General features: G+C 36.0%; 1 protein-coding gene across 3 annotated transcripts in view; it reads right to left on the reverse strand.

Moving 5' to 3' along the window:
* The window catches only part of GPC5 (glypican 5), a 1,164,489-nt gene that overhangs the window by 753,461 nt on the left and 385,667 nt on the right, over window positions 1–25,361 (reverse strand). For 2 of the 3 annotated variants that reach the window (XM_010980223.3, XM_064493032.1), the window contains one exon: window positions 9,895–10,015. The exons of the other annotated variant lie outside the window; for it this stretch is intronic. In XM_010980223.3, the coding sequence (XP_010978525.1) occupies window positions 9,895–10,015 (121 nt within the window). The remainder of the gene's footprint in view (window positions 1–9,894; window positions 10,016–25,361) is intronic. 3 annotated transcript variants of the gene reach the window in all.

Here is a 25,361-nt window from a genome sequence, read left to right on the forward strand (position 1 = left end):
AACATTCTGAGAACAGGCATGTCAGTATGTAACTTTTCACTTACTTCCTCTATTTCCTGTCCTGTGGCTTATTCTGCTCTGTATTCTAGCTAGAGTTATGAGCCAGGAACCTTCCTGTTACAGTTTTTCCCCCCAAAAAAATGCACCTCCAGACTTGAAGAGAGAAAAAGTAGGTGAGCTATATGGGGGTGCCATGTTGACTTGAGGAGTTAAACAATACCTATGTATTTGGTCCTGCACTCATCTCTGTCTTTCATGCTACCTGGTGTTTCCATGGACCCCAGGTTGTTGCCAGATGAATTGCCTCACTTCTTATCAGTAACTGCTCTACATATATTTGAATTGCAATTTATGCTAGTCATGCCAATTTCCATTCCTTTAATTTTTTTGGAATGTTTTTAAAAATGTATTGGACTTTTCTTTTGCCTTGTAAGTTAATACATTTATATTCACATATTTGTATTTTAGAGGCATTTTAGAACAGAAAAGAGATGCACATGTGGCCAAATTTGCACATTTAACCAAAAATTTTTTAAAAATTGGATTTCACCATAATATTATGTTTATTGAATGGTTTTAAATGCATATTGACATGATCAGTCTACCAATAGACTGATAAGTGTTTATTGGATTCTGCCACCAGAGATGATTAGTAACTTCTGCAAGATCATTTCAGTGGGGTTGTGGATACATAAACCAGATAGCAGTGTGTTATGCAAGTGTAGGAGAGGAATTGGAGATGATAACTATAGATAACTGTCTCAGGCTATTTCCTGGACCAGCGATTGGAGAACTGGTTTGGAAATTATAGCTCTAATCTAGAGAGGTATAGATGGTGGTCTCAACTAGCACAGTGATCATGGAGGAAAGAGAGGTAGGCAGGCTGAAGATATATTTAGGAAATAAAATTAAAAGACTGTGGTAATGAATTAGAAATAAGGGGAAAAAAGAGAATTGAGGATGACATCCAAGGTATAGATTTAGGCAAATAGGAAGAGTCAAGAAAGGAGAGCAGGTTAGGGAAAGTGAGTAACAATTAGAATGGAGTTTTGTTTTTGAATTGCTGAATTTGAAATTTCATGGTCCTTGCCCAGTAGGTAGATTGAAGTATCTGAGACTCAGGGAAAATGTGTGAAACAAAGGTAAACACGTGGCTATCATAAAGCCACGAGAGAGGGAGATGAAGAGAAAGAGAGAAAATAAGAAGAGAAAAGCGATTGGGTGAGATCCCAGAAGAACACACCATTTTCAGGAATTAAAGAAAGACATAAAGATCCTGGAGTGGGAGTAATTGGAGGGGTTGGTGGGAAATGAGGAGTGAGAACAAAGAGAAAGGGGTCAGCAACATAGATATGTGATGTTAAATGTCCAAGAGAGATAAAACTGATAAAATTGAAACAGAAAAAGATTATCAGTGAATTTAGCAAGAGCATTTCAGTGAAATGATGGAGACAGCAATCAGACATTATTGTGTTGGGAAGTAAAAGGGGCAAAAACTGATAAAATTTTATAGACATTCAGATATCAGGAAATAATTATCTTATTTAGCACACTCTTCACAAGACCATCAGGGTCAGATAGGGTAAGCCTTCAGTATATGATTAACAGTTAATGCCAGTATAAGGAAATGTTCTATATACAAATGAAAATTGATGTCCAAATAAAATAATAACATTTGCTTATTAATAGTCATCATATAAATGAACCATATGTGATCTTTGGGGACTGGTTTCTTTTATTTAGCATAATATTTCCACGGTTCCTCTACATTGCAGCATTGGTCTTCAGTTCTTTCCACTGCTGAACAATTTTTCGTTGTATGGATATACCATTTCACTTGCCGTTCATCAGTTGATGAAAATTTGAGATGTTTCCGCATTGGGGATATTATGAATAGTGCTGCTATCAACATGGATGTACAAGTTTTTGTGTGGACACAGGTTTTCTTTTCTCTTGGATCCACATCTAGCAGTGGGATTTCTGGGTCACATGGTAACCATGTTTAACTTTCTGCAGATCTGTCTATCTGTTTTTCAAAGCAGCTGCACAGTTTTACATTCCACCAGCAATGTTTAAGGGTTCCACATCCTACAACACTTGTTGTTATTTGTCTTTTTGATATAGATCAAAATTATTTTGAGGCTTAAAGATATTAAATAAGGTGATTATAGACATGCAACCAGTGCCTCCAAGAGCTGGAATTTAGTCATGTATCTTGTGCTAATTCAAAAGTCATACTTTAGCATCTTGCTATATTGTGGAAAGTGTGTTTATTGAAACTAAAGGAAGTATGTGTGTATATATATATATATATATATATATACATATATATATATATATATATATATATTTAGTCCTTTGAAGTTGCTGAATGGATAGCTATGTCTACAAATTGTCAAAAACAGTTTTCTCACTTATAAGCGAGAATCATTTATAATAGAATGCTAGCCACTTCCTTTTTATATTTCATAATTTCTGAGTTTAATCACAGTGACTTCAATTTTTAAAAATCTGATTTTAGTGAGAGATAGCTATCGTTTGGAATCTTGTTTTGTGAAATAAGCCATGCATGTTTCACGTTATATTTTAAACAGAAGGATTACAGATATTAGCTTATAAATTTGTTCTGATCACCTAAATAAAAAGTATAGAAGTTTTAGTGATCAACATTCTTTCAATATGTTTGACAGACAGAAAACCCAGTAGATGCCTGGCTCAAATCTTAATAGGTAATGATAACATATCAGGAGCAGAGTGAATATAAAGTCAGATTTTTACTCAGCTTGAAACAACTACGTACTAGTAAAAAGAAAAAAATTAATTATCAATGGTCAACCCAAATCCCATTCTTTCAAAAAGAGTTTTTAAGCTTGTGTTTCCAGTTGATTATACACTAATTCAAATGGTTCTTTTATGCTGACAGTTGATTTTTTTAATGAAATTGTCGATAGTGAAGTCGATGCATCATAGCATACACTCCAGAAAGTAACCTTCCATTGACTTTACTGAGACCAAACTAATTGCTAAATTAGATGACCATTCAAAGTTACTGAGTGTATTTCAAATCCTTTCTTCTGAACCAAAAACTAAATAGGCTTTGGTCACTATTGCATTGCTAATACAGAATCAAGAAGTGACTGTCTTTCTGGAATATTAATATAGGACACCTGGGGTGTGATATTAATGTATAGTGGAGACTGGGGGGAAGGCGTCAGGGGGCTGTAGTGATTCCCTGAGCAACGAAAGGAGTTGGTAGAGGTGGAGGAAGTTCATAGCGTCAGCTGGCAATTCATGCTCAAAGAGTTCGCAATTAGGAATTGACCAATCAGTTACAATTGACTGGTTCTTCATTACTGTTGTAAGCTATTAACAATAGGAAAAAGTTTCTAAAATTTGTTTTACAGTAAATGATTTAATGAAAAAAGCTTGGACAGGTTTTGGAATTAGAGATATTGAGATACTCATATCTTTTTCAAATCCTGTGTATTTTCTTTTTTATAAACACTAACCTTGTAACTATCCACTGAAATTTCAATTAGGACCTCATTTCAGTCTATCAGAGCTATAAAGTTACTATTTATCATCCTGGTATCCTAGGAACAGAATAAGAAAAAAGAAAAGAGGCAGTTTAACACAATCTTTTTCTACATAAAATAAGAGTCTCTCATCTCTGCTTGAACCTAGTAGGTTGTGATTACTGAAATACATATCATATTTTGTGATTTAAAGCAAATGGTTATGATTTTTTGGGGAAGGGTAGGTAATTAGTTTTATTTATTTAATTGTTTTTTAATGGAAGTACTGGGTACTGAACCCAGGACCTCATGCATGCTAAGCACGCACTCTACCAGTTGAGCTATACCCTCCCCCTGCAAATGGTTATGATTACTGCTTTTCCTCACATTTAAAAATCAAATTTATTTTATACATGAAGACATTTTTCTAAAGAAGTTTTAGTCTTTCTCTAAAAATGGATATTTAATAGAAACCGATAATATCTTATACATATTGGAATTGTTAGATGAAATAAAATGTTACTTAAAACTATTGCTTTTAACAACACTGTAACGTTTATTGGTTTTGCAATAAAAGAATTATAGAAAATTGCTGTGATATTACTTTTTATGTTTCATATATTGAAAGTAGGTGAAGTAATTGCTAAGCAGTGGGTTACCTTCGTCCACAACTACCAGTGTTCAGCAGTTAGGCTGATACCATTTTCTTTGAAAAATAATATATGTTATTTAATGCTTAAAGACAGACTGCTGCATAACTGTGACTTCCTTGCTGATAACTTCGCCCTAAACAAACTTTGTCAATATGAACAAGAAGTTTCAAAATAAGTTGGCTAGGAGAGAAAAACCTGAATTGAAATGTTTACACACTACCTCTGTCAGATAGACTAAGAGGAATCAAGGGCTGTGTCCAGTCTCCGATCAAAGGGCAATTCAGGCTGGTGTAAACAGCCAAGAAAGTTCAGGTTAACCTTTGAAAATTCCTCCTTTAGACAATTCCTCCCTGGAAGGCTAATGGCTACACTATATTCATCACGGGTAGTTTTCAAAGGTACAAGCAATATCCACCTCAAGCACAAGCTCTGGAATGTAGGAAACTGCTGGGAAGTGTCTCTGAAGGCTTGTGCGGGTGGCTTGTCTAGAGAATGATGCCAGAATCACAGATGGAGGAGAGCTGGGGAAAAAGTCCCTCTTTTCTCCGAGGTCCCTGTTTCCAATTCATAAGGACTTGCAGAGGCAGCAAGGAGACTTTAAAGTGCCTGAGATATTCCCTGAGGATCAAGCTATAATCCAACGTTATCCGTTTATATCATATTTTCTCAGCATTTTTTTTTCTTGGCAGGACTTAAACGTAGGGCTTGTCCTAAACCATCAAAAAAAAAAAAAAAATAAAGCTGTTTTTGATGTGACCTTTCCCTAGGAGGTCTTGAAAATATTTATTTTGGCCATATTTGGCCATACTTGGAGTACCCCCAGGTGACACCAGCTCAGACAAACATTACTAAAGGACAGCTACTTGGGTCCCTAGAATCCGATGAAGTTCCCTCCCCGCCACATGTGGTCACAGCCACGCTGCCACCTACACATTCAATATGCAGGGAAAGCGGACACACACAGTGTGCCTCACATATAAATTCCCAGAATCTTCCTGGAGAAAAATTTAGCAATATGTATCAAAATACTTAAAATCATGAAGGAACAAGTTCTTGGTTACAGCATCTAGAAATTTATCACAGGAGAGAAAAGTTGTGAAAAGATTTATGTCTAGGGCATATGCCTATTAGTGGTCTTTACTATCCTGAAAATTGGTAATAAACTAAATATCCAATTCAAGGTGCTTGGGTTAAATAAAATTATAGTCCTTTCATATGAGAGAATAATGTTCAGGCACTAGCAACCATATTGCAGAATATTTAATGCGTGGAAATGAATTTATGTGTTGGTAGGTGAGTAGTCTGGGACACAAAACCAACGGTACTCTTTGATAAAAAATGTCAAAATATTGATCTATTTATATGTATATATAAGTAACAAAAAAAATCTAGAAGGCTTATTTCCTGGGGCTTGCTTGTTGTTTAGTAAGTGGTAGAACATTTATTTTCTACTCTTTTTGTAAAACTTCCTAAAATAATAATAGTTGGTTTCTTATCACAGACACATTATTATTCAGTAAGAAAAAGTTAATGTTACCAAATATCTTGTCTGTCGAAGATCAACTCTCTAAGTATCTGCAAGGTACCACGTACGTGAAATAAATTTCTCAATTCATAGATTTTTTTACAGTATACATTTTTCATAAAATTCTGCTGTTTTATATTCTTCTCTAATAGTTTTGGTGTGAATTTATTCTCTAACAAGAAGGTAGCAAGCTCATGCAGTCTCGTGACTTATACTGATGCTCCCAAGTGTGCACCTCCAACCCTAGGGTCATTGATGAATTCCAGGCACTCCTCTTGGATGTCTAACAGGCATCGCAAGTTTAACAGAACCATTCTTTTATTAATTTCTAGTCAACCCCAACAAACACACCCCACACCCGCTCCACTCCCAGAATTCCTTTTTTCACTCAATGACACTATAATCCCACCAAGCCTAGTTACTGTCTTTTTTCTCTCTTTCTCTTGCCCCAATTTCTAATCCATCAACAATTCCTGATAATTCCACTCCCCATGTTTATCCAAATCCATCTACTTCTTACGTTATCCACTCTTCTAATTCTAGTCCCAGTCCCCCATGATTTTCTCCATGTTACTTTCTTTTTCTGCTTTTGTTCTTCAGGGTCCATTTTCCACACTAAAGCCAAAATTATCTTTATAAAACATTAATGTATAATTCTATGCCTAAAGCCTTTAAGTGGTTTCCTTTCCCACTTTGGATAAAATCAAAACTCCCCATCAGAGTCTATCAGTTCATGTTTTTCTCTCCCGTGACCTCATTCCACTCCAGCCACATGGTCTTCAGTTTGTTTTCTGAATTCAATAAACCCATTCCTGCCACACATCCTTGAATGTATTATCTCTTCTGCCTCAAACCCAGTTCTCCCAGATTTTCCTGAGTCCTCCTTCCTTTCCTATGACTCACCATTCAGTATCAACCCCAGTCAGCACCCCACTTTGAGTGGCCACCACTGGCACACTCTTCCTGAGAACCTTTCCCGACCTCTTCCTGTTTCGTTTTCTTGATTCATCAACATAGGTCAGATACAGACATTGCACTTTCATTTTTCTTAGAACATAAATCCCATGAGAGCAGGGTTGTACCTCTTTGTTCACTAATTTAACCTCAATGCCTTGTGCAGAACCGGGACCAGAGTGGGAACTCGATAAGTATTAGTTGAATATTTTGAATAAACTACTTATTAAGACATTGACCAAGTAGCATTTTCAAAGTAAAATCCCTCCCCAGTTGTTTAACAACTCTAATTGCAGACATTATAGGGTAGAAAATGAGGTTTGTTCAACAGCAGCTGAAAGGAAAGGTGTTTGGGAGCTAACATACAGAGATATTTTTTGCTAATAAATATGGCTGAACTATTCCCATATACTTACACATAGGAAAAAAGGAAAGAGGAACGATTGCTTATCCCCATGATGAGAGACAGCATTTTCATAGTATACTGTTAACAAATGCATTTAATATCCATTACAATAAAAAACAAACTAAGCTTTTACCTAAACACAAAGAATTGATCACCTAAATCTAGAGATTAGATTCTGAAATTCGTTCATGCCTCTACTTCCTCCCTTGTCCCACCCTTACTCCAAAATTAACAAATTCTCACTTACAGAAGACATTGTTCTGAACCTTTTCAGAACTGACGTTGTGGCGGGTCCTTTTAACTGCCCCTTGATACTACAGCACAACAGGAACCTCTGCCAGCACACACACGTATCATTGGCGTTCAGAAGTCTGGCAAAATCAAAACATTCTCTTCGTCTCCAGGAGAGCTGTCTCAGGGAAGTACATGTTCTAAGACACTAAAGGTGAATATTTTGGTGACACTTGTACAAAATATGGCTTTCTGCTATCTTCTATAAAAATCTAAATTTCAATCATATCACCCTAGTAGACTTTAAAAAGATAGACCTCAAAGGTAGCATTTTATATGATATTCTCTTGCAACTCTAGAATGAAACTTAACCATGAATAATTGGAGGTCTGCACACTAATATGCAGAAGGAAGAGTGGGACTCAATTTAACACAGCTGCTAAAAAAGTGGAATTATTTCCCTCTGCCACCTTGAAAAGGATATGGCTTTGGAACCTATGAAGCAAGAAGGGTGAAATGTTACGCTGAATGGGCAAGAGATCAGTGAACACTCCTTGGAGGAATTTTTAATAAACTCTACATTTTGAGTATCTACCTATTTCTTTGAGAACACGTTTTCTTAAATCTGTGTTCTCTTTTTTATATAGCAGCTCCATCCTTATTACCTATAACAGGGTTTTCCATCTGTTTTCATCATATATATATACACACACACACAATTTAAACAGTCTGAACACACACCCACTCAACACATAAGTGTATGTATCTCTAAAAGATGTGTGTGTGCCCTTGCAGGGTTACATATTTTATACTCCTTTCTATAACCAAAAAAAAAAAAAAAAAAAAAAAAGATGAAAAGCATGAGATAGAACAAATATACATTGAAGATCTATATTTCCTTCCTGCCCTCTAGTGGGCCAACTTACGCACTCTCTGGGGAATGCTTACCCGACTTTGGAGACCACTAAGATTTTGCTGTGTCTTGATGAGAGTAACCAATTTATATCAAAGATCTTCTGATTTTATGGTCAATTGTACCCTAGAGTTTCTGAAGAATCTAGATCTACACACCATATTAGCTCATGATGCTGTGAAATGCCACCTGGACCAAGGTATTTGTTGCTCCAGTTGCAGATAATATTGGTGGCTGCTGAAGTCCCCGAGCCATGGTGACTCAGAGCTGAGTTAACACATCTCACCTCCACCCCAGTAGTCCTTATCCATCATTGCTTCAGGCTTTCTCCACAATGACCTCAGCCATGCTGCCCGAGGCTCCAGTCCAGCTTGTATCGCTCACTCTGATCCCTCCTGCACTGTCTCTTTAGTTCCTGACCCAATCCCAAGCAACTCGGTTCCAAGGAACTTCTCGGCACTTGGCCCATTAGCAGCATAAGGCATCTACTGACATTACCTTGGAGGTGCCTCTTTGAGGGAACTGGTTTCACTCACTAGATGTTGCCAGGTTTAACTCACTCATAAGCATGGCACCAATTTTCTCTTATACTTTTCTCAATGGAACGTATTGTTCTGTTACCCAAGGTAACAGCCTTGTTTCCCCAATGGACCAGTCATAGAATAAGCAAAGTAAACATTACTGCTTCCTAGAAGGGAGAAATCTAGGTACTGAACACAAGCCACCACATCTTGCTTATACATCATTTGCTCAAGATGTAGAGACGCTTGTAAAAACAGAACCCTAGGAACTGGCCCCGCATACACTTAAGTTTTGCAGAACAATTATGAGAAGCATACCAATGCCTCTAGATTGATATCAATAAAACTCAGCACCATGTTTAGGTATAGTTTCTGACATAGAACACTAGAGGTAAATACCAACTATCCCTACAAAGCTTTGCTTAGAAAAAATATATATGCACAGATAAATTGTTATAAAATGACTAGTAAGTTAAAAAATAGTCCTTATTCCCACAAGCCCCAATGGATGCAGAATGGAGGGTGGTTTCACAACATGCAACATAATATTTGGCTTTAATCAAATAGTTTGATGGAATATTCCATTGATAGATACCTTCATGTGCCATGTATTAAAAACAGTAGTGTATACTCAATTAAATAATCTTATTCAACATAAAACAGAAAGGTTTCATAAACAATCATTAGGTAACATGTAAAAGGTGATGTAGGAAGTAAACACAAGAAATGTATGTGATTCATTTATGACTTACCTTTCATGACAATGCAGCAAAAACCATCATAGCAAAGCTCAGAGAGTTGCCTGGAAGGTGACTTTGGCATCTTCCAGGCTCTTCTAGGTGTTTTCTTTAATGATCACAGTAGTTCCCATGTTTAAAGCTTATTCACTGGGGATAAAGCTTATCCTAAGACTCTCACTATGTACCGAAATCCAGGGGCTGTGAATCCTTTGTACAGATACATATTTTCCATCCATTAAAATACCGCTGCACATTGACTGTATATGAAAATAGCTCAGCCAAACATTTCCAAAACTCTAGATACAAATAATTTAATCCAATACTCAATTTTAGGTAGGATTATCAGATAGGATTAACAGATTTAGCACATATAATGTAAAGTTATCGCATCTTCTTTACCACTGAGTATCCCAATAAATAGAGCATCGGCACTTACCTGAATAACATGCTTCAGTTTATCAATAATCTGATTTATCACCGGATCCGTTCCCTTGACTTTGACTTCAGGATTTCCAGACTGGGCTTTGATTCCATTTCCAACCACACGTTGAGTATAGCTACAAAGTGAAAAGTCAAAGATATGTGACTTAATAACCTGGTCAGAGTATTATCTGACACAACTATTTCAACAGATTTGAGCTCAGAATTTCTCTCCTTTAAGAGTATTCCACAATGTATTTTTTCTTGGACAGAACCTGGCACAGCTGCAAAGTTTATTCCTGATAAAATGCTTAGCTTGCAAATACGGACTATTCTCTTGTTAGTCTCTCAAAAGACTCAACCAAAAATTGTGTTTTTAATACTACTCTCTAATATACTAGAAAGAGTTAATACACATCTCATTGTGTTACCAATTCTTGCTGAATTACACATATGTCTGAATCTATATTATCTGGGTCAATTTATTTCATTTTATACAGTACTTAGATGAATCACACTTTTTTTAACATATTGGACTATAAAAGAAAAAAAACATATATATGTGTCATATAATGTCAACTTAGTATTCAGACAACTATTTAGATTCATCAGTCACAAAGATGTATTAGGTGCTTTCTTCCTATATTCCAGTCCTATACTAAGTGACTAGGATTATAAGGAGGTATAATTCTTGTCCTCACAATGTTCATTATATACCTGGGAATATAATGTATTAATTAACTTGTTCACTCAGGCATTCATTCATTACATTTTATTATATTTAAAAGTTCTTGTTAGATTCCAGGAATATAATTATCCTTATTTTCCTGACAGTGTGGTGCAGCCTAAAGGCAAGTGAACAGTTACAGCACAACCCTGGAAGTGAAGAAGATGTTCAGTAATGCAATAGGGGTGGCTAGAAGGGAAGTGTCTGCTGGTGAGAGGCAGAGTTCGCACAAGCAGTAAACACTAAGCACATGGAGAAGTCTATTTGGACCAAAACACTTACTAAAGGAGAATTTATAGCTTGAGGTAGCGCTTGAAGTACTAAGGACTTGGATGATGTATTGATGTGCTCTCCAGAGCAAAAGGTGACATTCCAGCGGGGGAAATGGCAAAGGCATATGAGTAACACACACGAGGAAGAATAACCAGGCTTTTATTTACGAAGGGAGAGAACGAATGGGGGAAAGTCAGAGATGGGAGGCCATGCCCTGGAGATTCTATCCCCTCTCTGTTTAAGACTCTCCTCTGAGTAATATGCTTGCTTACATTAAAGTCTCATAATAAAGTGGCCTCAGAGACTTTTCAGGAAGCATTTCACATTATTGTAATGTCATACTCCTTCTCTGTATTTGAGCAGAGTATCACAGTTATCCACGTGCACCCTCTGATTTTTCTACAGTAATGGAAACTATTTGAAAAGATAAAAGGAGGTTCCTCTGTTGAGAATAATGCCAAACAAAAGGAGTTTCAAAGAGTATCCAGTTAGTCCCAATAATAAGTCTTTTTCAACTTTTAAAACAACTTCAAACCCATTTATGTATGCAGAAACGGAGGGGTTTAGAGTTAGGTATTCCAGTATAAGTTAGGGATTTGGCAATATATACCAATAACAAATAGAAGGAAAACAATTATTAATGTGTATTAATATTCTTTAGTTAGAAACAAGTAAACTATAAATATTAGGCTTCTCTTAACTTCTCTGCAGCACTGTTATATTTTTCTTCCAAATATTTTGAGCTTATTGCACATGTGGCTCCTTTATTAGTGTGTTGATTATTAACAATAACAATGAATAATGTGAATAAATAAATGGATAAAGCATGTCTATGATCCAGGCATTGTTTTCATTACTTTATTTGGAGTTTGTCAGTTCATCTCCATGATGACCATTTGCTGTAGCCCTGAGAACATGCCTCATAGATCTCAAAATACAGGGGATGTAACTGACCAAGGGTACCCACTGCTTGCCCCTGAAGTCTATTTCTGCATCGTCCCCAACCAATGACTGACTGCAGCAGAGACACTAAATATAATACATCGCTGGAAGACAAGGGGTTCCCCCAATGGCCAATTTTGGCTCAGGATTTCCTGCAGCTCTTGCAAATCCCTCCTTGACTGCACACCCTGCCAGAATGCTTCCACTCACTCAACTTTCCTTTCCTCTCTCCTTCACTCTGGGTCACACTTGCTTTATGGCCAACAGCTCTTCCAGCCTTTCTCAGTTTCCTTCCCATTTTCTCTTGTAGGTACTTCCCTTAAGGTAATCCCCTTGTGTTTCACCTCTTTTTGGCATCTGCTTCTTGGAGGACTCAGACCAATAAACAATATAATATCTGTACCATAATTATTCCCATTCTACAGACTAGGGATCTAATATCTGAATAGGTTAAGTAACTCTCCCAAGGGAACACTGTGGTTAAGTGGAAAGCATGGATATGAACCTAGGGACTGTGAGCTCCAAATACAATCACTCAATAACTAGGAATGAAAACTCCTGAAACCACCTACTACAAAATAGAGATACAATTAGTTTGGTACAAAGTATTTTTTGTTTGTTTTTTTAGTTGTTTTGTGTTTAGTTGTTTTCTTTCTTTCTTTTTTTTTTTACTATAACTACATCATTTCAAGAATTCATTACTTATAATCAAAAGGGGATTACTATTTTCCTGAAAAATCTCTTCAAAAATCAGTTGTATATTACTAGCTAAAGGGTGAAACAACCGTTGCTGGCAAGGTGAAAAGAAACTAGTAGACTGAAAGTTTGCCTTCAGATTTTCCTATGTTTCTCTAGAACTACAGCAATGGAAGCTGAAATTCCTCTCTTAATTTTAAATAAATTATTACTTGGTACATGTCTTGGTTTATTTACAGACCATGAAACTTTCTTTTAAAATTCAGGAGTATCACTTCACATTAGTCTGAAGAATTGCTCTTTTGGTTGTTGTTGTTCTTAATGATCACAGATATTAACACAGATAAAATTTATCAGAATTACAATTTAGCTAAAGTCTCATTCCAAGCTAACATAGTATTGAATAGTTCAAAATCACTATTCTTTTGTATCATTTAAATAAGAAAGAATACTGTAAAGCAGGGCATTTAAGATACTTCACGTGAAACATACTTTAATAAAATTAGTTACTCTTCTTTGCTTTTGTAAGGTTAAGAAGAACCACGTTGCAATAGTGGTACACACACACCAGAATGATATAAATGAATAAGATAGATGAAACTAAGTGTTGGCAAGGGTGTGGCAATTGGAACCCTCTCTCTTTGTGAATGGAAGAGGGTTGACATGTATGCCACTATAAACCACTATTTGACATGTATGCCAAGGCTAAATATATCCTGTGACCCCCAGGTATACTTGACAATGTTCACCAAAAGACAGGTATAAGAATGTTCAGAGAAATATTATGCAAATTAGACCCAAATTAGACACAATCCAAATGTCCATAAACATTGACTGGGTTAAATAAATGGTAGAACAGTTACATAATGACATACTATATAGCTGTGAGAATAAATGAATTAAAACTGGGAATGCAGTTTGGTGCAGCCATTATGGAAAACAGTATGGAGATTCCTCAAAAGACTAAACTTAGAGTTACCATGTGATTCAGCAATCCCACTCCTAGACATATATCCAGAGGGAACCATAATTCAAAAAGATACATGCACCCCAATATTCATAGCAGCACTAGTTACAACAGCCAAGACATGGAAACAACCTAAATATCCATCAACAGATGATTGGATAAAGAAGCTGTGGTATATTTATACAATGGAATACTACTCAGCCATAAGAAAGAATAAAATAATACCACTTGCAGCAACATAGCTGGACCTGGAGATTGTCATTCTTACTGAAGTAAGCCAGAAAAAGAAAGAAAAATACCATATGATATCACTTAGATGTGGAATCAAAAAAAAAAAAAAAGACAAACTTATTTACAAAACAGAAACAGACTCACACAGAAAACAAATTTAGGACTACCAGGTGGGGTAAGGGGTGGGAAGGGATAAATTGGGAGTTCGAGATTTGCAGATACTATCTAACATACATAAAACAGATAAAACAACAGGTTATACTGCATAGCACAAGAGACAATAATCAATATCTTGCAGTAATTTGTGAAAAATAATATGAAAATGAATATATGTATGTTCATGTATGACTGAAGCATTATGCTGTACACCAGAAATTGACACAACATTGTAAACTGGCTATACTTCAAGAAAATATAAACAATTATACTCAAAATCTTATAAGCTAGATGAAAGAAAGAAACAAGATATGGAACATACTCTATGATTCCACATATTAAAAGTTTCAAACTAACCAATGATGTTCCAAATCACCATAAGTACTACTCAGGGAAAGAGTGTCCAGAAGGTTGAAGGGAGTTTCTAGGGTCCTAACAATGTGTTTCTTGGTTTGCAGCCAGATTACACAGGAGTGATCATTCCATATTAAAAAAAAAAATTTAACTGCATAGTTAATATTTGGATACTTCACTATATGCATGTATTCTCAACCTAAACAAAACATTTACATTAAAAACTTCTTGTGCTCTTTTTCTTACTGTATATACAACAGACAAATTTGCATTGAGCAATGTATAAATAAAATAGCAACATAGGTATTTTTAACATGGGCTAAATGATTTTGTCATCACTAAATGAGTAATTTAGGATCCTAGTTTGACATAAAAATTCACTGCAGACCTTAATTTGCATGCAGAAATACGGTTTCTAAATCAAATAGAAGTTTTTCTTACAAAGACTTTTTTTTTGAGTTTTGCTCATTATGAAATTTTAATAAATCATTAATCACTCGTTCTCCTCCTAAATGTACAAGCAATGGATAAAACATTTCAAGGATCCCTACAGAGGTTTCTCAACTCGAAAAATTGCTCATATTTCAATGAGAAGGAGGGAACAAAACACACACAAAAAGGAGGCAATTTTTTTGTTAGAGAAGTAATAGACCCACCATTCCTTCTGAGTAGGTCTGGTAATGGATGACAGCAGGTTAATAGGAATACTCACTCCCCAAGTATGACTTGTTTTTCATTAACATGGAGAAAAGGCAAGCACAGACATATTTATTCTTATAAAATGTTTCCAAATGATGATTAACAAGGCTCCAGTTCTCTTTGTGTTCAACATATAAAACATTAAAAAGAAGGGCTAATAAATCTATACACAGTATGTCATTAGGAAGTCATTTCTCCTGACTTTACCGACATTTCTTATTTGAAACTCACGCCATGCACCCCCTTGGCTGATATTAATTTCATTTCACTGAAAATGCAATAGACTTTGTTTCAGATTCATATCAAAAGCATGGTATTTTGATATGCACAGTTTCAGGTGGAAAATATATGAATCTGACCCTGGGATTCTTTACAAATCATTTAAAGTGGTCTGTCTTAGAAGTCTTTGACAACTTCATGGGGACAAGACATAAGGATATTATCACTGATAAGCGATGAGGAAAACCCCTATCAGGGGCTTTCTCTCTTTACCATTACTGCCATCTTTGTTAGAGATTCAAGATTGAGAATGCGGACCATGTTGGTGGTGGTGGTGATGCCAGTAACAGTAGTAACAGCAGTAGATTTTTTGTCTGTTTCTTTATTACTTTTTTGCATGACTTGGTTAGGTGATTGTATATTAAAATTCCTTCTGTTTCCAGGGTTTTGAGTCTTCTAATTTTAGGAGGCGTCTTTGACTGGTAAATATGTTGCTATCTCGGATTAACAGGAGGTCTGTGAAGCTGTAGGCAGTCGTCAGTGAACCTTTTCCTCAAGAAAACTCTTTCTTTCAAGCCATTTCTGGGCCTCCCTTCTTGGTTCTGGTAGCAAATGTAAAGTAGGTCCTAGAGATCTGTTTTTCATAACTTTTCCTCAAATACGTGGGTGCCACTGGGTACCACAATGTGGTTTTGTGGACATGCACCTACTATATGGCCCTTTTCCTTGACAGGGAAGGTCTTAATCTTTGGACTCTCAGAACAGAGAGGAGTCATATAATTGATTTTATGCTCCAGGTTTCTGAGAATAACCTCTCATGGTAGGTAAGAGGCTTACAGGGGATTTAGAGAATGAAGACATCTGTAGAATCAATTCAAAATGACTGAACCTTTTGTGATTCCACTCTCTTCAATTGTTGAACCACAAACTATTTTTAAGTTAATCTGTACCATTTATTTGGCTTTATAATTACAGATAAATAATGTCTCAATTGGAAATCTAAGTTTCTGAGCTTAAATAATGAATTCAAAATAAATAGAATTGATAGAGGCCTAATTATGGGTTTATTATTACTTATATATCACTAATTTCCTACTAAGGATATCACAGTTTGTAACGTCTTATAGAAAACACTCATTAGCGTTATTCTAATATGGTAATGTCATGCTTTGCACAGCAACCAACAAGGAGTTTTGAGCAGATCACTACAATATAACTTTATATAAATTTCATTTTACCAATCTTCTATCAGAGATATTACAAAATCCGAAAAGTTCCGAGAATCTTATTCAGCTGTTTTGTATTGTTTTCCAAATGTAGTTGACACCAACATTAATATTCAGATATGAAGCTACCAACTGCATCAAAAAGTAAATTTAGTTGCAAGATACAATAATAAGAACATGTTTAGAGAGAGTTAGAAAACAAGATCTCATGAAAAAATGGGTATTTATCAATCTTCACCCTAAGTCTTCAATTAGCAGGGCATCAATTTGTGCTTGTCTGTTTAGCCAGGTGAATCACAGGGAAGCCCTTTCATGATGTTCTACATTAAGCAGCTGTGTGAACCTGAAAGGATAATTCCACATAAAACACTAGTGATTGTGCACATCAAGTCAGTGGTGTCTAGGAAGCTTTCATTTCAGCAAATGTTACCTAATAAAAAATGTATTAAAATAAAGTTCCCCTTATGTAAAAAAAAAAAAAAATAGTACTCTCCTTAGCCTTCTCCTAACTCCATCCCCAGTCTTACCAAGAAAGGATAAATACCTTAATTATAGCAAAGCTTTAACTTTATAGTCTTAAATTTTTTAATTAAAAATTCAAAGCAAATACATAATAAATATTTGGCTTATATTATAATTAGCCTCATTTGATTCAAAGTAACTGTCAAATTCCAGATGATCAGTTCTAACTATAATCAATTGTGCATACTGTTATATGCACTATGAAATGTTATACCAACTTCCATTTTCCAATGCACACATTTCAAAATTAAACTCTTGTCCATAAGATACAGGCTATTTTTCATGGATTTGTGATGATAGATAATTACCATGTTCCACTGATTTTGTCTCACTTCACCATTTGCTATCAATATATGAAAGTAAAATATTATTTAGGGGATAACTATTATCTGAGTACTCATAAATTAAATATTTTGAGCCAAAAAATGAGTCAAAATGATTTATGCTTTATATATTCTGGAAATTAAGCCCTTGACAGTTGCATCACTTGCAAATATTTTCTCCCATTTCGTAGGTTGTCTTTTTTGTCTTGCTTGTGGTTTCCTTTGCTGTGCAAATGTTTATAAGTTTAATTAAGTCCCATTTGTTTATTTTTGCTTTTATTCTCTTGTCTGGTTAGACTGTCCTAGGAGAATATTGCTAAGATTTATGCCAGAAAACGTTTTGCCCATGCTTCTTCTAGGAGGTTTACAGTGTCTTGTCCTATGTTTAAGTCTTTAAGCCATTTTATTTTTGTGTATGGTGTGACTTAATATGGTGTGAAAAAACAAATAACCCAATCTAAAAATGGACAGAAAACCTAAACAAGCAATTCTCCAATGAAGACATACAAATGGCCAATATGCACATGAAAAAAATGCTCAATATAGCTAATTATCAGAGAAATGCAAATCAAGACTACAATGAGGTATCACCTCATACCAGTCAGAATGGCCATCATTAAAAAGTTCACAAATGCTGGAGAGGATGTAGAGAAAAGGGAACCCTCCTACACTGTTGGTGGAAATGCAGTTTGGTGCAGCCATTATGGAAAACAGCATGGAGATTCCTCAAAAAAATAAAAATAGACTTATCATATGATCCAGCAATCCCACTCCTGGGCATATATCCAGAAGGAACCCTACTTCAAAAAGACACCTGCACCCCAATGTTCATAGCAGCACTATTTACAATAGCCAAGGCATGGAAACAACCTAAATGTCCATTGACAATAACTGGATAAAGAAGTTGTTGTAGATTTATACAATGGAATGTTACTCAGCCATAAAAAATAGTGCCATTTGCAGCAACATGGATGGACCTGGAGGTTGTCATTCTAAGGGAAGTAAGCCAGAAAGAGAAAGAAAAATACCATATCACTCATATGTGGAATCTTAAAAAAAAAAAGTCACAGATGAACTTATTTACAAAACAGAAAAAGACTCACAGACATAGAAAACAAACTTATGGTTAAGGGAGGAAAGGAGGTGGGAAGGGATAATTTGGGAGTACGAGATTTGCAGATACTAACTACCATATACAAAATAGATAAACAGTAAGTGTCTTCTGCGTAGCACAGGGAACTATATTCAGTATCTTGTAATCTACAATGAAAAAGAATATGAGAATGAACATATGTATGCATATGTATGACTGAAACATTACACTGTTTATAATAAAATGTGAAGTGGGATGATGCCCCTTCTCACTCTGAGAAATAAAAATTAAAAAAAAAAAAAGATTTGGGGAATAAGTTTCATGTAACCAAACTTTATTAAAGACATTAAAATTTTTTTAAGTTCCTAGAATATTATATCCCTTTTTAAATATTGTTTGCCAAATGTAATTGATACCAACATCCATAAAACTTCAAAGAAGAAACTACCAACTGCATTAAAAATACTTAAAAATTAATTGCAAGATACAGTAATTCTGGGATTACCAATACACCATGCAGAGGCTACACTCCCACTGCAGCCCCTAGGGAAGAGTTCTTCCTGGCCTCTTCCTAGCTTCCGGTAGCATCCAAAAGTCCTTGGCATTCTCTGGCTTATAGCTGCATTACTCCAATCTCTGTCTCCATTTTCACATAACCTCCTCCATACATCTGTGTGTCCCTTTCTGTCACTTATAAGGACACACTGGATTTAGAGCCCATGCTAACCTAGGATGACCTCATTTCAACTCTTACCTCGTTACTTTATCAAAGATCTATTTCCAAACAAGGTCCTATTCTGAGCTTCCAGGCAGGCATGAATTTGGAGGAGACACTATGACACCACTACGCAGAGCACTGTAAAGAAATTGGAAGCTGCACAAATGAAAACAAATTTTTCCATGCATTTCAATTAGTCAATAGACATATATAAGCTGCTCTCATTGCAGTCATACTCTGTTTTTCTCAAGGAAGATTTTATTTACTATAATATTTATATTTCACAAACACCTCTCTTAAATTTTAGCTGGAGTTTTTCCATTTATTTTTCCATGATTAACCAGGTAACCTTACGGAACATACTTTAATCAGCTTTTTGGAAACTTTCAGTACACAATGACTAGCATTTCCTTTATTTTCAATGGCTTTTATCTTCCTAGCATAGCAAATAATGCAATCAATAATTTCCTATCTTCTAAATTCAAATAAATAGAAAATATACCTTAAAAAATGATTTGTTCTTCTCTGAAGCAGGGGCCCAAACACCTGCTCTGAATGTAAGTTTCCTGAAGCTTTGAAAGTCTAGTTTATTATGAAGGTGTTGACAGCTGATGCTTTGGGGACCCATACAAGCACACGGAATAAATTTTGATCACACTTAATGCTAATGTGGTAGCAAGACTGTGACAATATTTTAAATGTGACTAATTTCATTAAATTAGCTATACTCATTAAGCGAATCTCAGTTGTTCAAATTTCTAAAAATGCCTCAAAAGAAATAATTAAGCTCTTCTCTTTTCTGTTTCTTATATTTTGTTGATACTTAAAAGTGAAAAAGTATTTTAACTGAGTTTTTTATTTTCTCTTTTCAGCAGTCAGTTCACTTGTTTTATCGCCAAAAGACCATGAGGGCCCTGAGCAGGTTGCCGAATCCAACACTCTGTTTTCAAGAAGAAATATGCCTATACCAGGAATACAGTACTTGGCATTCATCTCTTGGCCTATAGCCTAATAGATTTTTCTGTATGTCTTTGGTGACAGAAACATAAATTTGGAGCTGAAAAGGACCTTAAAGGTCATCTAGTCTAACCCAAGCATCTTTTAAAACGAATGAAGGAGCTCTACGTTTATTTCATCATTTTGTACCTATGTACTGTATATTTCCAGAAAAGTCTTTCAGATGGCTTAATAAAGGGCACAGATACTGCAACACAAGGGCAAAATGACAGAATAATGAAGGGAAGTGGGTGACAATTATATTAGGAGACCTAGGAAGGAGACACCACTCTTCAGTCTAAAACTTAGCCATTAAGGCTCTTATCGGTGAAGGCCAGAAGGAAAACCAGAATTCAAATAGTAGGTCTTACTAGTTAATGAAAGCGTCTGGATGTATGTCGGCAGCCGTTTTTTTTAGGTTATCTCTATCCTTTCAAGCAGAATGCATGAGTCTTTAAGTAAGATGAACAATACAGCCAAAACTAACTTCAGTAGCAATTCCAAAGCTTTCAAAGATGCAAGTACACATGACACTTTGTTATTTGAATCTGTGTTAAAAGCTGTCTGAGTGATATTACGGTTCTGAGTAGGCTTTTTACTGGGACCTGGTTATCTGACTTGGTGAACAATTTAGCCTTGGAGAACTTAGAGGAGCAGATGGTTAATATTTCCCTGAATTTATTTTTGTGTTTAATTGGTATTTTATTTCACCACTCACAGAGAACATATTCTCTGGGTAGTGTGTGGAAGTACTGTGGAACATTCTCAGGGTCAAAGTGACTTGAGAAAAATCACAAAGCAGAGTCCTGTCTGAATAACTGTTTCCACAATCCTACACAGCAAACAAGAACAATTTCCAAATAAGCACCAATTACAGGGAGAAGGGCAGTAATAATGGTAAGATATATTTGAACTGATAGACAGTTAATTAAATATTTTCTAATATATGTATTGATCCTACCCTTAGTAGAATCATTTTCTTTTCTCTTCCTTCACTTTTGGAAATGTATAGCTTGTTTCTTTATAAAGGAAACTATTTGACAGGTGCAATTTTCAAAGGTTAAACAAGGTCCATCTTCAATACTCTATGAATTGGATGGTTTTGATATGTGGTCCATGTATTTTTGAGTTGGGGATGGGAGTCAGTCAGTGAAGTCAAAAAGCTCGGTATTTTGTTGCTTTTGCTATAAATACTTCTGACTGTTCTTATTTTAGGCATACCAAACAAACTGGTTAGGATATTCATGAAATCTAGGCATAATAATATAAGAACTAAATGGATAAAAATGTGTGTGTGTATATATATATAATATATAGTATAATAATATAGTATAGAACACATAATGCATACACATATAATAAATATTTATATATACTTACAGACACCTACACATACACTACTGTTTCTATATTTACTTTCTTTACATTTATTTTCAGTAGTGAAAAGTGAAATTCCTGGGTCCATAAAAGAGATTTGAAGTTCTAAAGGATTTGTAACTAATTTTCCTTAAGGAAAGGAACCTAGTAGTAAGTTGTTAGTATACAGAAAACAATTAGAACTTGAGCACAACACATCAGTTTTAATATCCAGTTTCAACCCTGTCTTCAATCCTAACTTAAAGTTCTGTCCAACAGTTCCATTTCGTGGTCTGTTGAATCTCAAAATAAAAATTGCTAGGTTTCAAATCATAGTTATTATGAAGAGGGGGGTGGAGAAGGCAGAGAAACAACTAAGCTTTCTGTCCACGCCTGATCTTAACTACACCGCAGCCAAATTCCTACCATTAAACAGTCCTGAGAAAACAATCCACTTGTGTAATGGAATCTAATTTGTGTCCACTTGCAGATATGAGAAAATTGCTTCTCCAGCTATTTCTTGGCAAATCCAGTTGTGTTGTGCAGAAAACAGCTGGACCTAGTTCCGCAGACAGAGCTGTATGTGCCTAGGGACTTTCGGATTCTTAGTCACTGTGATTATCCTCAGAACACACTTGGCTGACTCAATACATGAAAAAATATGCCTATGCAAAGTGCAGGATATTTCTGAGGGCCTGCAGAGTCCAGATAGAATGGATGTTTCTGGTCCCAATGACCTAGAGATTCTGTACCTCTAGGCAAGTTTGGCCAATCTCTCCCTCACTCTCTATGCTTTCCCTCTACCGCTTCTCTTTCAGGCACTTAAATGATTTCTGCAAGGTCCTTCAGGGTTTACACTCTGTTCCCCCTGCCCAGAAAGCTCTAACCCTTTCCCTCCTTTTAAAAAAATATTTTTATAGATGTATAGTCAGTTTACAATGTTGTGTCAATTTCTCGTGTACAGTATAATGCTTCAGTCATATAAGAACATACATATATTCATTTTCATATTCTTTTTCACCATAAATTACTATAAGATATTGAATATAGTTCCCTGTGCTATACAGTATAAACTTGTTGTTTATCTATTTTGTATATATTACTTAGTATCTGTGAATCTTGAACTTCCAATTTATCCCTTTCCATCTCCATCCCCACCTGGTAACCATAAGTTTGTTTTCTATGTCTGTGAACTACACCAAGCTTTTTAAAAGGGTTTTCCCAAGTGTGATCAAATCAAACATTTTGAGGTAGAGAGATTACCCTAGATTATCCATTTGGGCCCTAAATACAATCATGTGTATCCCTTTAAGTGGAAGGCAGAGGGAGTTTTTTGTTTTTGTTTTTGTTTTTGTTTTGTTTGTTTTTTAATAGAAGTAAAAGGAGAAAGCAATAGGTCCACTAGACAGGGAGGGATGGGAGTGATGTTGCCACAAACCCAGGAATGCCCAATACTTGAAAAGGCAAGGAATGGGTTCTCCCCTAGAACCATTAGAAGGAGTCTGGCCTTACTGACAATTTGATTTCAGCCCAGTGACACTGATTTCAGACATCCAACCTCCAAAACTGTTAGAGATTCCACTTCTACAGATTTTAAGTCACTTACTGGTCATCTGTTACAGCAGCCACTGGAAACGAATCTCCCCTAAATGGTTTGCTCTCATTGTAACTATTGCTTGATAACACTCTGTTTTCTGGGATGCATGTATTCCAGAAGGAAACAGAGATTCTCGGCTGTCCTGAGATGAAGTAGTGTGTCTGTCTGAATCGTCCCGTATAGTTCCAGGACTTGGCAAAATGCTTGGACTATGAGAGCTCCCTACATAGTTATCTGAGTGAATATATGACTGATACAAAACTAAAGCAAGTAACTTTCAGGAGATAGGTTGCCTTTTCCAGAACTGGTCCTTATGAAATTCCTCAAAGTTCCTGAATTTGGTAACAAATCCTATGAACGTGTGACCTCATTTTCTTGCTGATTTGGTCTAGTTTTAAATAGTTTGTGAATGGTAGTTTGTAATGGAGTCTCAGCCAAATTTCCACTAGAAACAAAAAGAAAGAAAATGGTAAAACAGAACAAACAACGTAAACTTAAACACTGAATACTAAAACTGACCCTCAGTATGTAGAGTAACTATAGAAACAACTGAGTTAAATCTTCCTCCCCCTGCTTCACTTCCTGGGAGGGAGGAATTTCCTCCAGACAACAGTCAGGTAAGGAGATGGCTGGCTCCCCGCAGCCTGTCACTGAGTCACTCCTGCAGGAGCCCTGAGACTGAGCGGTTGTTCTTCTGCAGCCCCAGTCTCGCTTTTTGAGAGGCTAATGGAGACTCCATAAGACACTGAAGCTACAACAAAAGAACAAGATGCAGCAAGATCCTGCCGGGCCCTGGAGAGGAGTTCCCTCAAGAAAAGCCTTGCTGGGTGAGGCAATGGAGGAGCCTGGGTGTTGGAAGCAAGTTCTATCCTGAGTGACTCAGGTCCTAATCGTATGGGCTTCCCCGCATCTTCTCTCCCTTCGGCTGCCCTCCTCATCTCGACCTCCATTAAGAACTCAGCCTCTTTTCCTATTTTCCCTTCCTTTCCCCACATGACAGCTTTGCTATTTAGTACAAAAAGATTTTAATGAAGTCTAGGAAAAATGGGGAAAAATTATTAAGCAAAACAGGAAACTCCTGATAAACAAGTGCCCTGTGCCAGGACAACAGGGAATTTCAAATTAAGTTCCACATAGAATACAGCCTTCCTTTAGAAACCTCACCCCAAAATCAGTAACATATACAATTTACAAACAGTACTCATTTTTGCCATTTCCCCACCATCCCCTACTATGTGTGCATGCTGAGTATTGTAATATGTCCTGTGCCTCGAACCAGACAGCATGGTGACAGGCATCCACCTTAGCCTGGCTGAGCTATTCCAATAAATGCTTGCTGGCTACTGAAAGGATGTGATATCAACCTACTCCCCTCCAGTTTAGACTGAAAAGAGAGTCTCAGCCATCAAAGGTAGACAAACAAGTTGATGGAAAAGCGGCTATTTATTTTTTATTAAAATATCTGATTTGGAATAAATATCACTACCTTCCAGGTAAAGAGAGTGGGGAAAATATACAGAAAACACACACCACTAAAAATCGCCCTGCAAAAACAAGAAAGGGAATAATCACATTGAAGACTCAGAGAGAGAATATCTCTAAAAAAGAGTTCATTGTTTTAATCAGAAGAAATATTTAGAAAATTGCTTTAAACTACTTAACTCTGAAGAGTATGTAGAAAGGCAGGTCACTTATGAAACAGGAGCTGAAAATTACAATGACAAAATTAGCCCAAATGGCAAAATGAGAGATGGGTGAGCTTAGGAGGTTTGTATGAAAACTAAAATGTAACAGCAAAATTTCCATCCGCAATGGTGTCTGTGGAGAAGAAAACTGAAACACTGAAAAGCTCAAGCAGTAACTGAATCAGAGCCCAGGGAAACAGAAAGAGATAAAATAATGATAGAAAAGATTGTGGATGGGAAATGCCAGAGACTGGAGTTTTGACTCAAGAATAATTTGTGTATCTGAGAAAGAAACTAGAGCACTTCGATCTGAAACAATAATCAAAGATATAACTTAAATATGAAGAAGAAAAGAAGTAACCAGATTCCAGTGGTAGTGGTGGGAAAACAGTGAAGACTTACCATATTTAGACAGAAACTAGTCAAACTCCAAAACTTCAACAATAAAGAAAATATCCTATTAATATACAGACAGAAAAAAAGTTATTTAAGAATAAATTATATCAGGCTTGCTTTAAACCTTCCTTCTGCTGTGTTAATATATTAGAACACATGGAGCCTTTAAGATAACAAGAATATAACCAAAAGCATCCTGTCTATCTGTATCAAGGTAGACTGCAAACACATAACATCTCTATATATTCCACTGATTTGTCCTTCCAGCAATAATTTACTCAAAGATATATGGGAACATATTGGGGAA

This window comes from Camelus dromedarius, chromosome 13 (genome assembly GCF_036321535.1).
Source record: "Camelus dromedarius isolate mCamDro1 chromosome 13, mCamDro1.pat, whole genome shotgun sequence".
Classification (NCBI taxonomy): Eukaryota; Metazoa; Chordata; class Mammalia; order Artiodactyla; family Camelidae; genus Camelus; species Camelus dromedarius.